Here is a 14,555-nt window from a genome sequence, read left to right on the forward strand (position 1 = left end):
TGAGCTCAGATCTCAGTTGGGGTCTCTAGATGCTACTGCAATAAAAAAAAATAATGTCCAAAAACACTTCAGCGAAAGAGTCGATTGTGAAGTAAAAGGGACAACAAAGGTCTCAAGGCTGCTCTACCTTTGTACCTCAAAGGGAGGAACAGAACCAAAATAGATGAATCAGCATGTTATAGAGTGTCGCCTCCAGCTGACCCCTCTGCAGCTGCAAGGAATTTGGGGGAGTATTAACTAATCACTGAGGCATGGACACACATTGCCCCTTGAGTCAGCCATACTGCTCAACAAACAGTCAGCCTGCACATCTTCTGAGACTGTGGCTTAATCCAACAGCCTGGATCTGTCTGATGGCAGGGCCAGCTGGCCTGCTCCTTCTGATGGACATCACCCATGACTTGGCCAGCCTGTTCCATCTGGTAAGGGGGCCCCACTTCTCAGAATAACGCCCTCCTCCACCAATAGCCTTGGCTTCCTCTACCACAAAGCAATGAACGCGTGTCTCACCTAACAACTACTGCACAGAGTCATCCGTGAACCACTAAGAGGGGCTGCAATGTACTGGAGAAGAGAGAAGGAGCAGGCTGTGTTTGTGTTCTGCACATGCATGCTGAGTGATGGGCAGTGCTGTGTGCTGCAGTGCAGGGTAATGGATGCGCAGGGCTGCCTGTTTCTAGTAGCATGAATTCTGAAATTGAGAATACTTCCTTGGGCATGGCAAGTTTGTCACTTTCCTGCACATGTGACGGATGAGCAATGCAGTTCAGTAGCAATACTAACTCATGAATCCTTTGGAACTGTTCCTCTTTTTCTGCTGGCTTCAGTCTCCCTTTCTCTCCAGTCACATGAATAGAGAGTATCCAGATTGTAACAACCCTTCCATTTGCAATCATGTACGTTTTGTATACATAACCAGAAATGTTTTTGACGAACACAAAATATATACTTCTGTGGGACTTTGGCCCCCAGTATGCCAATAAAGTGTCATCAATCTCCTTTGCAAACTACAGCTGAAAACCAGGGTTTCCTGGTCTCTGTTCCCTTCTTCCTAGTTTTTGCAAATCAACTGCAGTCAGAGATATTCAAGCTTCAGTTTCAATGGCGCCCTTTAGATTAAAAGATCAGAGGGAGCCGACAGGTGGACTGCAGTACATTAACAGTCAGAGCAGGGAGGTACTCGAAAGAAAAATGTGTTTTTACATGCAAAATGGTGATATTTTAAAACCAACCAGTCTGCCCGCCACTTCCTGTTCTGCACTAAGCCACAATGTCCTCTCTCACCACTGGCTCTTTATCTAGTTGTACAGGGCGTAGATCAATTCCGCTTTCCCTGCACTTAGCTTGTACTCCCGCTGCGAAGGGACACACGGCTTTGAACTCTATGCAGTGACACTTGTGGCATGATCAAAATAGTGGGGAGCCAGTTTTTACGCTGATTAGGACATTTCAGTCCCGTGTTTGAATAGTTAGACTGGCATTTACATGTGTAAATTCCTATTCCGTAGTTTTCCCTTTAGTTCAGGGGTTCTCAAACTGGGGGTCAGGACCCTTCAGGAGGTTGCGAGGTTATTTCATGGGGGGGTGTGAGCTGTCAGCCTCCACCCCAAACCCCGCTTAACCCCATCATAAATGCTGGAGGCAAAGTATATAAAGTGTTGTTAATCTATAAGAGGGTTTGCACTCAGAGGCTTGCTGTGTGACAGGGGTCGCCAGTACAATAGTTTGAGGACCACAGCTTTTGTTCACTATTTTAGAAGAACCCAGTATAAACTGACAACAATCGTTTACCAAATTAAGTGAATTTGGTCTTGAAAACATTTTGATGACCTGTAAACTCAAAGATGGACACAAAAAAAGGCTGCAGCATTCCCCACCCCAATAGTAAATTCTTACTTTTTCTGTGAAGAAACTCTGCAACAAGGGCTGCTACATGGACATAACACATGGCAGCCTGCAAAATACAACAAAACAGGAGTAGTTACCATGTCAGTTGGAATCTCTGCCTCTCCACACCACCTGTTTTCAATGGAATTTGACAGATTACCTCTGAAAAATCTCCATTTTTGACATGGATCTTTGCCATGCTGTCCAGCCACGTTTTCCTGAGCTCTGGGGTACTAGCATAGGACTTGGCTAAGCTGTACTGTAAATCGATCAACATTTCAGGGTCCTTTTCGTGTTCTTTCATTTGAGCGGTAGCCATAAGCACAGTACGGATTCTTTTGGTCAAATCTTTGACTTCTGAGGGGAAAGCAGTTGCCTGGCACAAAACAAATCTAATTAGAAGCAAACACAGAAATAAAGATGTTCGAGGTTTTGTTATAGAAAGACAGATGTCAACCCTTCAACTTACTCAACGTGCAATGGATTTAATTACTATGTACACTGCATGTAGCAATTTTCACATGCCAGGTACAGGAGATGATGCTGACTGGACTTTTGATACATTAATCCTATACTGTGTCATTTTGCTATGCAATCAGTGCATTTCACCTTGGGTCTGCGAATCCTCTTGTTCAAGGTCAAATTTTGCAACTCTTACTTGAGTTGCTCATGTAAACAGTAGCCAAATGGACTTCAGTGGGATCACTTATGCTTACGTACCCTACTGGACGGGCATGTGGGTGAGCAAGTGCTACACAAAGTGAGTACAGGCTACAGAATTGGGCCTTCACTAGTTCCTGAAGTATATTTCACTCGAGTCAACATCTGCCTCACTTGTTCGCTCTCTAGTGTGGTTTATCATTTTTCTGTATATTGTACTAAAAGTGTGCCCAGTACTAAAAAAAATGCTAAGTAAAAACTAGAAATAAACAGATATACTCCCTTCCCTGAAAAGTGCATTACTTAAAAGGTCCACATGTGTAAAATACAGTTAGCAAACAAAGCGTGGCTCAGTGAACTTCAAATGCACATAAACATTCCTGTGCAGAACAGAACTACGGATCTTTGCCCGTTACCTACCAATTCCAATGACCAGTTTCAGTCTATCATAGGCCATAACTCTACTTAGGTTCTCCTCCTCCCCCATCTTTAAATAATATGAAAACTGAGGTCTTATAAAACATTTCCCAGGTTTTTCCTTTCCTAAACTGGCAGTTACATATTGTAAAATGTGACCAGATTGCAAGCATTGTATATTGATATTTACTGAAGCAGACAGAATTTATTCACATTACTTTAGCACTAAGGAAGGCAATTGCTTTCCAAAAAAGGTAGACTGCAAAGCAAAAATAATATGGTGATCATTTCACCTCTTTTACAGAGAGTGACTGTCTCAATTTTTTATTTTTAATGGTTAGCTTTATTACATGAGAAACATCTGGTCCTCTCTTTCCTCCCTTTGTTGGAAATTCTTGGGAAGATCTTCGGATGACCAGAAAGTGATGCTATATACAAAGCTATAACCTCAACTGCAGTTCTCCCTCCCACCCAGCTGCAATAAACCAACAGTTAGACTGACACAGCTGTCATAGTCATTGAGAGAGAGAGCTCAAATCGCTGCAGCCAAAATGTTTGTTTGCTCTCACTCCACACACATAGTTCGGCAGATGGTTTCAGGAGTAAATAGTATAAATACATAACATTCACTCTTTAACTACGATCTCTGTGTACATTTTCCAGACCACGTACTTGGTGGTGGTAGTGCAAACTTATTATTTGTTTTAATTCATCAAATTTACCTTCATAGGCCTGTCACTGTTTGCAAAGTTATTAATGATGAATAATGACTCCTGGAACCTCGATCCTCCATTTAGTGCCACATCTGCTATTAACTGGCTCACTGCAATTATTATCTGTCGGAAAAGGGACAGGTTCTCATCCATGTGCTTTGTTGTCACAATTGTATAAAAAGATGTTTGTGAGTCAAAAATCTTTCAAACAGAATGAATACAATTAATCGTAACTAGGGCTCCATGTCTGCGACCACCGTGACTTCTGCAGCAGACAGTGTGGCTGACCCCAGGGCTGCCCAAGCAGCTGGCCCTAGAGCCAGATGCACCAGCAGCTGCTGGAGAGGCCCAGGACCAGCTGCACTGGCTGCTGCTCTGGAGGCTCTGGGCAGCTGGCCCCGGGGACCACCTGAGCAGTGGCCAATGTGGGTGGCCCAGGGGACCACCTGAGTAGTGGTCCTGGGGGCGGTGGGAGCAGCCGCAGCTCAGTGGCTCCTGGCAGCAGTCCTGGGGTGGCTGGAGCAGCGGCTGGCTCCCCGTGGCTTCCCCCTTGGCGGTGGCCTGAGTGGCAGCAGGTCCCCCAGCAGCTGGGGCTGTGGGCCCACCAGGGCTGCCTTCCCGCAGCTGGTGCCACCAGGGCTCCTCCCCCTGCCCTCCAAGATTCAGTCAGGGATATTTGTGGTATAAGCCCTGGACAGCTCACGGACTGAGATTCTTTGTTTCTTGCCCATGACCTGTTCATTACTTTTATTAAAAATACTCATGATTAAATCATAGCCTTAATCATAAGCGGTCTCGTTTCCTTGTTTACTCTTCAAAATCTGGTGATCACTGCCCCACAGGACATCGTTCTGTTCTCAGTACGCCACATTTTTAGGACGAGGATGAGGACTAGAACAGACGACAAATCCTGGGGCCGTAGCTATTAGATGCTATGTTATATTCATCTCTTTTGTGATTTATAACAGCTTGTAGCCCGTCTGCTACTCTGGCTGCTTTTATCATGACTGAAAACAACAAAAGCCAGAAACAACCCCCCCAGAAGAATTCCTCCCCCGTCCAATAGGCAGTACTTTTCCCACCTGACCATGGACAATCACCCCCGTTCTCTTCACCCGTCTCTTGGCAAAGAGCTGTGGCCTTGCAAGCATACTCTGAAAATCAATAATCTCTGACTCTTTAACAGCAAATGTATTTCATCCATAAGGACCCTGGGCCAAATCCTGAAATCACGAGTTAGACCAAACTCCCAGGGAAATCACTGGAATCAATGGGATTTCTGACCAGATAAGGACTGCAAAATGTAGCCTGCTTAAAGAAAGTCAAACTCCTTCTCAGACTCCCTGATGAATAGGACAGGCTGAGGTTGATAAATCCCCATAATACCCAGGAGTTCTGGGTTCTACTCCTGGCCCTGCCAGTTGAGCGACCATGGGCAAGTCACTGCCCTGCTTGGTGCCTCACTTTCCCCAGCTGTCAAATGGGGAGGCATGACACTGACCTCCTTTGTAAAGTGCTTTGAGATCTGCTGATGACAAGTGCTGGATGACAGCTAGGTCCTAGTGTAAATATTTTAATCTGTCATGCTGAAGCTCAGAGTCACGCTGGACACATTTTCTGTCTTTGCAGGACTGACCTGGAGATTAAGCATTGAGGTGCACCACTGTGCAGCAGTTCACCTTTCACTGACCTGCAGGTGTGTTCTCAGAAAGGTTTTCCTTTTAGTGAACTCAAAGTTGTTCCTCATCAAAAGATACAGGAGTGCCGATGCCTCATTCCTGGTGGAGGCTAGCTTCGAGGTGCAGCACTTCAGGACCTCATAGCACAAGGCTGCACACATGGTCACCCTTCCTTTGAAAAATGCTGAGGGAAACTTAACAAGAAGTGTGCCAATGTTAAAAAAAAAAAAAAAAACCCTGTGAAACACACCCAGTACACATACACATACACATGCGCACACGCAGGTCCATGCTTTGTCTTCATGTCTGAATGCAAACGGGCCTAGATTGGTGTTTGGCTCCTATAAATACTCCTGGGAATGAATTTCAGGGTCTTATTTTTAATTGCTGAATGTTTATAGAATGCCCTGACTTCGTGTGGAACTCTGAAGACACACAAATGAGACACATCCTGTCCTAGAGAACTTGAAATCTCCATCAGATCCCCCCAAACGGAGCTAGCAGGCAAAGGAAGCAGTAGGCAAGGGAAGGATGAGGGTTAAAACAAACACAGCCTGTTCTCCTGAGGAGGAAGTATATCTCCTCAGATATTTTCTACATAGAGAATGAGGTAGAGCAGCAGGAGAGGAATAGCAGCAGCTAGGACATTTGTAGTCCAAGCAAATCTCTAAATAAGAGTGAATTGTGGCTGAAGCCTTCTCTGCTGGCTGCCTGGAGTTGCAATCTGCTTCTTCCCAGAACTCACTGGGCCTGATGGTGGGACCAGGGTCAGAGCAGGGAAATGACCTGGAAGGAGGACAGGGGGAGGGGGGATGCATGCTACCTTCCAGCCCGCCACAAGGAAACCGCAGCAGGGCAGCTTTGTTGGATCATATTAAAGAAGTTCTGTATTAAAGTCACAAATGAGTTTGATTCCCCATGGTTTGAATTCCAGGGTATTACTGGTTAAGAGGTCTCTTGGTCTTTGGTACTGTTTCTCTCCCTCTATGTGTGAAACTTGCAAGCTGCTAATTGTGTTAGTACATTCTAAGACAGAGTCTGTTCTCAAAGCAATTCTTTGTAACAACAACTACTCACACAGAGAGAGACTCAAAGCAATACTCTAACAACAGAAACAGCACCCAGAGACTCCCCACCCTTTTGTTGTATTCATCTTGCTTTGCTAACAATTGTGATTAAAATAGAGATAGAGGATGTATGTGGATGGATGCTTGATGTGGATAATAACTGGATGATCAGGGAGGTGCCAGCCTAAGAATCCAGTGTCCATCGGCTGAAAAAGGCATCAAGTGGAAATAACCAGAGGATCCCGGAGGCCAGACTGGAATCCACCCAACAGCCTCAAGAATGGGAGAACCAAAGAACAAGATAATATCTGGTAGCACGAAGCCATCAGGAATGTGCCATCTGCTGATTGATTCAGCAACAGCATGATGAAGCAATTCCCATAGACTGGCATAGGAAGAAATTCCTATAAAAATGGACTCTAGAAAGTGAGAACTTTGGGGTCTGATTCTGCAAACTAACTTCCAGGAGCATCAGATGTGCATCTGACAAGGCCCTGCTCCCTCCTCATGTCCAGGCCACCTGGCCAGTGGCTTGGCATGAGCAACTCTAAGGCTGGTAACTATGATAACAACCTTGCAGAACCCGTGTGTGTGTGTGTGAATAAATATGAGATTGAATGGAATGTTATAGCTATAACTAACTGCTTACTATGATTCTTTCTGTATTCATAATAAATGTGGTATTTTGCCTTTTCCCCTTTAATAAGATCCTGCTGTTTTTTATTTTATCGGTATAACAGCTTCAGAGACGAGGCGAGCTCGGGGGTAGCACAAGGATCTTCCTCATGCAAATGGTGAGGGCTAGATAGTCATTGAAGAGTAGGCAGGATGTGTCTGTGGGCCTGGAACACACACAAATGCTCAGCGTATGCCTACCCTGCAATCAAAAACCAGCCTCACAGCCACAGCTGGCCTGGGTCAGCTGACTTGGGCTCAGGCTGCAGGGCTAAAACGTGCAGAGTAGATGTTCATGCTTGGAGACCCCATGAGAGGGGAGCTTTCCAGAGCCTGGGCTCCTGCCTGAGCCTGACCCTACTCTGCAATTCTTAGCCCCACAGCCCAGGCTCTGAGACTCGGTGCGGGGCGGTTTCCACAGCAGTGTAGCCGTATTCTCAGGGGGCGTGGTTTCCCCAGACATCACGGAGATGTTAAATGCTGCAGTACTAGGCGACAAAGTGTCAGGGGGTTCGCCCAGCGCGGGTGCATCTGCACAGCAGCCAGGCGGTGCAATGCCCAGCACAGCTGCAGCAGCACGGGCTAACCATCTGAGTCTACTCTCCCAGGGTCAGGCAGGGCTGTACTCGGGTGGGTAGCCTGAGCCTCCACCCATACCACTACAGCCACACGGCTACTTTTACCGAGCTAGTGCGTGTCCATCTACCCGCGCTGGGTAGCACCCGCCCGGCTGTCACATAGATGCACCCTGCATTGCCATCTGCATGAGCAATTTCAGCAGCTGACTCACCACCTCAGGCCTAAGCATAGCGAGCCGAATGCCGCGACTCACACCAATTCAGGGGAATTGGTCTTTTCTCTTGCTCTTCCTGACAGAGGAAGAGGGGACATCCTGGGGTGTGCGGGTGGATCCGAGCAGAGTAGTTTGCTGAAGGGATGGGGACTTGTGAGCTCTGTTAAAGGTTGTATTCAGTTGCCAGAATATTGGGCAGACATTTTAAAAATGTCCATGAGGAAATGAACTGTGGGGATGTCACTGTGGCGCTCTAGGCTTTCTGCCGCCACATGATTTCTGAGCAACTTGCTCAGCTTACAAGAGGAGGTTTGATTTATTTTGTAATTTGATTAAGTAAATGGTAATATCAGCACCACCAGTGACTGTGACTGCCTCATGGCATTATTTGTCAAAGAAGAGTCAACAGCTGAAAGATCAAATATTTTCTACTCTACAACAGACTGAACCATTGGTAGGAGAGCTCCGATCTCCTATGCACGGGGCAGGTCTCTTCCGTTGAGTTGGTAACACAAATAATAATTATAGTAGCTTATAGTGAGCAAGACAGTAGATAAGCCTTATATTCATTGTCTTTGGCCAAAAATCAACATTTTAAGGAAAAAAAATTGGGAAGAGAAAAAACACACCAGTGTAACAGCAAAGAACTAACGAAGTGTGTACACCGGAAACCAACAGTTAAAGATTAACTGCTATTTACGGTAGCATTGCCCTTTTCCACTAGCAAAGGCAGGAGATTAACCACAGTTCAAGCATTTCTACTAGGCAGCTCCCCTACGGTCAAATTAAGTTAAGAGTGGGATGAGAGGATTAGCGGGTGATGTATTTATATTAGGAATTAGTTCTGGCCCACAGGCATGGTGTTATTCCACACACAATCCTGAGACCTGCAGGAATGTGTAGTCTTTGGCTGACACAGGAAGTTTAGGTTTCAGAGTAGCAGCTGTGTTAGTCTGTATCCACAAAAAGAAAAGGAGGACTTGTGACTCCTTAGAGACTAACAAATTTATCTGAGCATAAGCTTTCATGAGCTACAGTTCACTTCATCAGATTTAGAGTTTAGAGTCTTTTCCATGTTTATAATACTCGCCAGTCACTCCTCCAGAATGTCAGACATGGGAAGGCAGCTCTCGACCATACAAAGAGAACCCATTCCCCCCAGAAAGGGGGTAACTTGACTGTTCCCATCTATGGGGCCGATCCTCAGTGGGTGTAAATTGTCCTAGATCCACTGACTTCAGAGGCACTGCTGCCCCAATGAGTTCAGAGTGCCTGTCAGAAGAGGGGCATCTAGATCCTCATGTCTGGAAGTGCTGAAGAAGTGCCACGGGGTCCACAGCTCAGCATGCTTTGGGTCCAGTGGGGTTCTGCCTTGCAGCACACAGCTCATGGCATTCCTGATGCCCCACAGAGGGACTTCTGAGCAACATCTATGGAGAAAGTGTCTCCATGCTGGGCCTGAATAGACGAGCAGCCCAAGGTGGCCTTAAAATGGCCAGAGAATTTCTCCTGTGCTGTGGGAAAAGCCTCCTGTGCCAGCTGCCCCCACCTGGCATAAGGAGAGGGAGGAAGAGTGCCAGGCCAGAGGGGTGAGAAAGATGGAGCTTGGGCATGGTGGAGCGGGTCTCTGCTTCTCCTGACTCTCCGCTGGCAGGAAGTTCTCAGGGACCTTTGCCAGTAACAAAAGTTAAAGTTGCTCCCCTGCAGCTTTAAATTACAGCAAGGCCAGTGGACAAGGATTAGGGATTTGCAACCAGCTCCCCTCATCCCTCCTCTCAGCTCCACTTGGACATAGTAGAGAATCAAGCCTGTTGTGGATCAAGTGAATTAGCCCCTTAAAAGCCATGTTTCCTTCATAACCCTTAGTTTTGGAACCACTCTCGAATAGGAGATGTGTGTTTTATGTCAACATTCTCCCCAGCAACCTAGGGACTGGCAGCAACCAAGAGTATAAACAATTAAGAATAATTGATTTTTATTGAGTTTCCACTAAGGAAAGTAACAGAGCTGCTTCTTCCTCTTTTTTTTTTTTTTTTTAAAAGAACTAAACACAGCGTGAGCTCAGTTTTCGCATGCCAGTTCTGTTCTCTGTCTCTTCCCTGTCACGTTGCCCAGTTGAGTTTAGTATAGCAGGGAAGACTTTTGAGACAAGCGGTAAAATGTATGGAGTATGGGTGAAATTAAAAAGATTTTTTTCCTAACTACTGCCTTTACAAACTCACCATGACAGGAGGCTCTTTGCTGCTTTGTTACCATTATTTCTGCGCTAGAGGAGGTGTGTTAAAGTAGGAGGAAACATACACATCCAACTTGCAGCAGAGCTACAACCAGAATACACCGTAGCGGGAACAAAGTTACTGGTGATGGTGTGCAAACCAAAAACAACATGCTGGGTCTTTCAGATCCCATAACAAGTTTGCAAACATAAAAGCCAACCTTGTACCTGTCTTTGAGAGACAATTGCCCTGGCCACTTTATAGTCACTCTGCAGTTAGAAATGACCTTTAAAGTCTAACATAGGTAGAAGAAGGATGCTTGAACCCATGTGGGTACAGCTGGCAGAGAAAACACTTCCTTGCAGATACTATCTACCGGGCCTGTATCTCATTTTACAGAAGCAACATCTCTCAGGGGAAATGAGAAAACTTCAGTAAAATAATTTTGCAAGTCTCTGAAAATATATCAGCAAATTCAGTGCTGCTGTAGATGGTCAAGACTCCACTGAAGTCAATGAGTTGCTCTCATGGACACAAGCAAGGAACTTGGCCCACTGTAGTTTTCACTTTGCTTTGGAACCCATGGGCATAAGGTCTTAGCTCTGCGGTAAGTCTCCAGGAGCTAGGGGTCTTGGAATCTCGTCAGGAGATCCAGAAGGGCAGGTGTGGATTTGCCTGTTCATTTGAACTGCATAACAATTGGCTGGGAAGGGAGGAAGTTGCTGTGATCAAACACAACCTTGGGCCGCTTTTGTGCAAAACGGAACTATTGGAATGTTGAAAAAGCTGCCAGAGAAAGTGAGCGTGATGCTACCTCCCATAGATGCAGCAGGTCCTGAGTGCTAGACCCACCCCTGTAGCTAACTCATTTTCACGCTGCCTGCTGGCACAAATGCTTCAAGGAAGAGCAACATTTTGGTGGGACTGATACAGATCTCTTACAGGACCCAGGGAACACTGCAGAGGTCAGTGGAGTTACTTCTGACCCACACTTGTGCACAGTCAGTCAGAGTCAGGACAGCCTCTTTAGCTCCTGGTGATGTCCCCTGATATTTTACCCAGCCCTGATGAGTGTCTGTACATTACTGACCGCTGTTTAAAGTTAGACAACTTCATCTGGCCTTGCTGTTCCATTAGCTAATAATCTCTATTTTAAAGGCCTCACCGAGCAGTGCAAGCCGGCAGTGAAGGTTGAGATAGGGCCATCTCGCCCTGCCCATATGAATTCTAACCAGAACCTTTAAAGCTGCCCCACCTACCCAGAGACATCTCGTAAGCATCAGTAGGGGCGGGAGGCACCATTTAAAGGTTTGGGGGCACAGGACTGCCTCACGCATCACCTCTGAACCTACCTTGCTAATGAAAGCTCTCAGGGAAGCGAAGACATGCTTCAGAGCTGCTTCTGACTGCCCGTTTTTGAGAAAGGCGAGATGAATATCAAAAACCTTTTTCATGAGTGGATTATGGCCGTCGTTGTTTAAGAGCTGATTCTGGAAAGCAAGGAGAGAATTCATTCTGCAGAAATACCCAGAGTGTGTGCCTCAAAAAAACCAGTTCCCTACCTTTCATAATGGTTGTTCTTCGAGATGTGTTGCTCATGTCCATTCCATTCCAGGTGTGTGTGCGCCCAAGTGTGCGGCCATCAGAGATTTTTGCCTTAGCGGTGTCCATGGGGTTGTCTGTTGAGCCCTCTGGAGGGCCACGCTCATCCGTCGGTATATTAGGCGCTGCCAGCCCTACACCCTCTCAGTTCCTTAGAAACTGGCAACTACGACAGAGGGGCAGGAGGGCAGGTAATGGAATGGACATGAGCAACACATCTCAAAGAACAACAGTTACAGAAGTTAGGTAACTGTTTTTTCTTCTTCGAGTGCTTGCTCATGTCGATTCCATTCTAGGTGACTCACAAGCAGTATCTACGGAGGTGGGCTCAGAGTTCATGGTCTTGCAGCTTGCAGCACTGCTCTGCCAAAGACAGCATCCTCTCGAGCTTGCTAGGTAAGCATATAATGAGATGTAAAGGTGTGGATGGAGGAGCAGGTATCCTGGATGGAGGACCAGGTACCCGCAGATATCCTGAATCAGCACCTGGGCCAGGTACCTTTCTTCCCGTCTGCCACCATAAAGAACAATTGTGTCGACTTGTGAAATGGCTTAGTTCTGTAGATGTAGAAGGCAAGCGCCCTCCTGACGTCCAGGGCGTGCAACTTGTGCTCCTCTTCCAATTTATGAGGCTTTGGAAAGAAGACAGGTAAGCATATGTCCTGGCCTGTATGAAACTGTGAAACTACCGTGGGCAGAAATGCTGGATGTGGCCGCAGCTGGACCCTGTCCTTGTAGAACACCATATAGGGTAGCTCCGAAGTAGCGCCCTGATCTCAGAGATCCTGTGGGCAGACGTTATCGCAACCAGGGACAAAACCTTCCAGGAGAGAAGAAGAGAGCAGGATGCCAGAGGTTTGAAGGGGGGGGACCCATGAGCCTTGACAGCACAAGGTTGAGTCCCAGGGGAGGGATGTGATCCCTGACATACAGGTAGAGACTCTCCAGACCTTTCAAAAACCAGACCATCATGTCATAAGCGAAGACTGACCTGCCCTGGAGCAGAGGGTGGAAGGCCAAAAGAGTGGCCAAGTGGACTTTGATTGAAGATACGGACAACCCCTGGAGCCTGAGATGCAGAAGATAATCTCAGATTGCCTGCAGCGAGGCCTGCTCGGCCCAGATACCCTGGTCCAAGGTCCAGCATGTGAACCTTTTCCACTTGGCCAGGTAGGTCATTCTGGTGGAGGGTTTTCTGCTACCCAACAAGATCAGTTGGACACAGGCCGCTGAAGTATAAGAACCGCTAACCCTTGCTAGGCAAGGGAAAGGCACTCCGAGTAGCCACTACGGGCAGTAAGAAGGAATTGAGAGGGCGTAGAATCAGTGGCGCCTAATATAACAAATGCATGAACACAGCACTTCAGAGGGCACCACAGCCAACCCTACAGATACAGTTACAGCAAAAATCACATGGGCGTGCGCACACCTAGAATGGAATCGACATGTGCAAGCACTCAAAGAAGAACTGTAAGTGACTGGGATACCCATGCATAACAGAATATACTATTTCTTAAGCCAGACAAATAATAGCTCTACTTATTTACTTTTTTTATTTACTATTTACTTGGGTAAATAAGTACAGACAAATGATGGTAGAAAAATGGGAAGTCCCCCCAAAGCTATATTATTTGGTCAGAGATTTTATGTTCTACACTAGATAAAAAAAGTTAAACGATATTACCACATTTGCAGAAGTCACTTCAAAAGCTGAACCACTTATCTGTTACGTCTCTCACCACAGCTCTTAAAAAAAATAACAAGCTTGTATCACAGACATCCTGGTACAGTTGGGTAGCACTTTTTACATGGGCTGGGATCTGGCCCCAGAGAAGTATTTGACCAACTACACAAAGCATGGGCGATACTGTGCGTGAGTTCTTGGCTTTTACTATTTGTTTGAATTCCTAAACATGTCTACTAGCCAGATACATTTACTTATTTTATTGAACTAACTCTGTCAATAAAAGTATAAATGCTTAAGACTCAGCTTGAGTTTTCTTTCTTTGCTCTATACTTCTGTGTGGTACATCTTTATGATCGTGAGCACAAAGGAAAAGCACATTAACATGGGAGAGCGTTCAGTCTAACACAGGGTTTTCAAACTGACACTGTTTTGGGGGTCTGTAATACACCAAAGGACAATGCTGATTTCAGTGCTCACCTTGAAACACTGGATGAAAAAAGAAATGGTGTCCAGGACTGTTAGGGAAACTTCTGTGGCCGTATTGCCTTCCAGTAAGGCCTGGTGCACAATGTCTGCTTCTGAGGTGCCAGCATCTGGGAGCAGGAAGTAAAGGAAAGTGATGGAACCCTCCAGAACAACATGCAAGTATGGAGCTCAGACACAAATAGGGTTACAACTCCAGCCCTCCTGAGACCTAAATGCAGCAGGTACTCATCTTACCCATGGCAGGCAAGGGCAGCTTCATCAGCACACGGAGGGAATCTTGTGAGTGGCCTCTTGCCACTTCCCTCGGCACCCAAATCAGATGCAGCATGACCTCCCCATCCAACAGCTGCCTCTCCAAGCTAGATTCTTGGCGCTGAAGTGGGGTAGGCTCTCTCATGTGGGAGGGGTGAAGAAGTTCACCCAGGTGAAGAAGGGCCAATACAAGGCCTATACCCCACTTAAATCCCAGGTAAGTCCCATTGGCATTGGCCTCGTGCTGGGGATCTGCATGGGGCGCACGGCCAAACGCCACGCAGAATGCAGCATTCCCATCTGTTCTGCTCACTGACACCAGAGCACCACTTGTCCCTACTGGCAACCAGGAAGCGGAAGCGAGACTGGAAGAGGAAAATTCCATCTACAGACTAAACAGGGACGATTTTTAACACACCCT

The 14,555-nt window shown here is 46.4% G+C and overlaps 1 protein-coding gene across 8 annotated transcripts in view; it reads right to left on the reverse strand.

Moving 5' to 3' along the window:
- Window positions 1–14,555, reverse strand: part of DOCK11 (dedicator of cytokinesis 11) — a 131,609-nt gene that overhangs the window by 23,767 nt on the left and 93,287 nt on the right. For 5 of the 8 annotated variants that reach the window (XM_043491539.1, XM_043491538.1, XM_043491537.1 and 2 more), the window contains exons 39-44: window positions 13,874–13,989; window positions 11,460–11,597; window positions 5,368–5,550; window positions 3,687–3,800; window positions 2,048–2,263; window positions 1,897–1,954 (exon numbers count right to left, since the gene is read on the reverse strand). In XM_043491539.1, coding sequence (XP_043347474.1) covers window positions 1,897–1,954; window positions 2,048–2,263; window positions 3,687–3,800; window positions 5,368–5,550; window positions 11,460–11,597; window positions 13,874–13,989 — 825 coding nt within the window. The remainder of the gene's footprint in view (window positions 1–1,896; window positions 1,955–2,047; window positions 2,264–3,686; window positions 3,801–5,367; window positions 5,551–11,459; window positions 11,598–13,873; window positions 13,990–14,555) is intronic. The other 3 variants (XM_043491541.1, XM_043491540.1, XM_043491542.1) reach the window with 2 other exon arrangements.

Source organism: Dermochelys coriacea, chromosome 9, assembly GCF_009764565.3.
Source record: "Dermochelys coriacea isolate rDerCor1 chromosome 9, rDerCor1.pri.v4, whole genome shotgun sequence".
Lineage (NCBI taxonomy): Eukaryota > Metazoa > Chordata > Testudines > Dermochelyidae > Dermochelys > Dermochelys coriacea.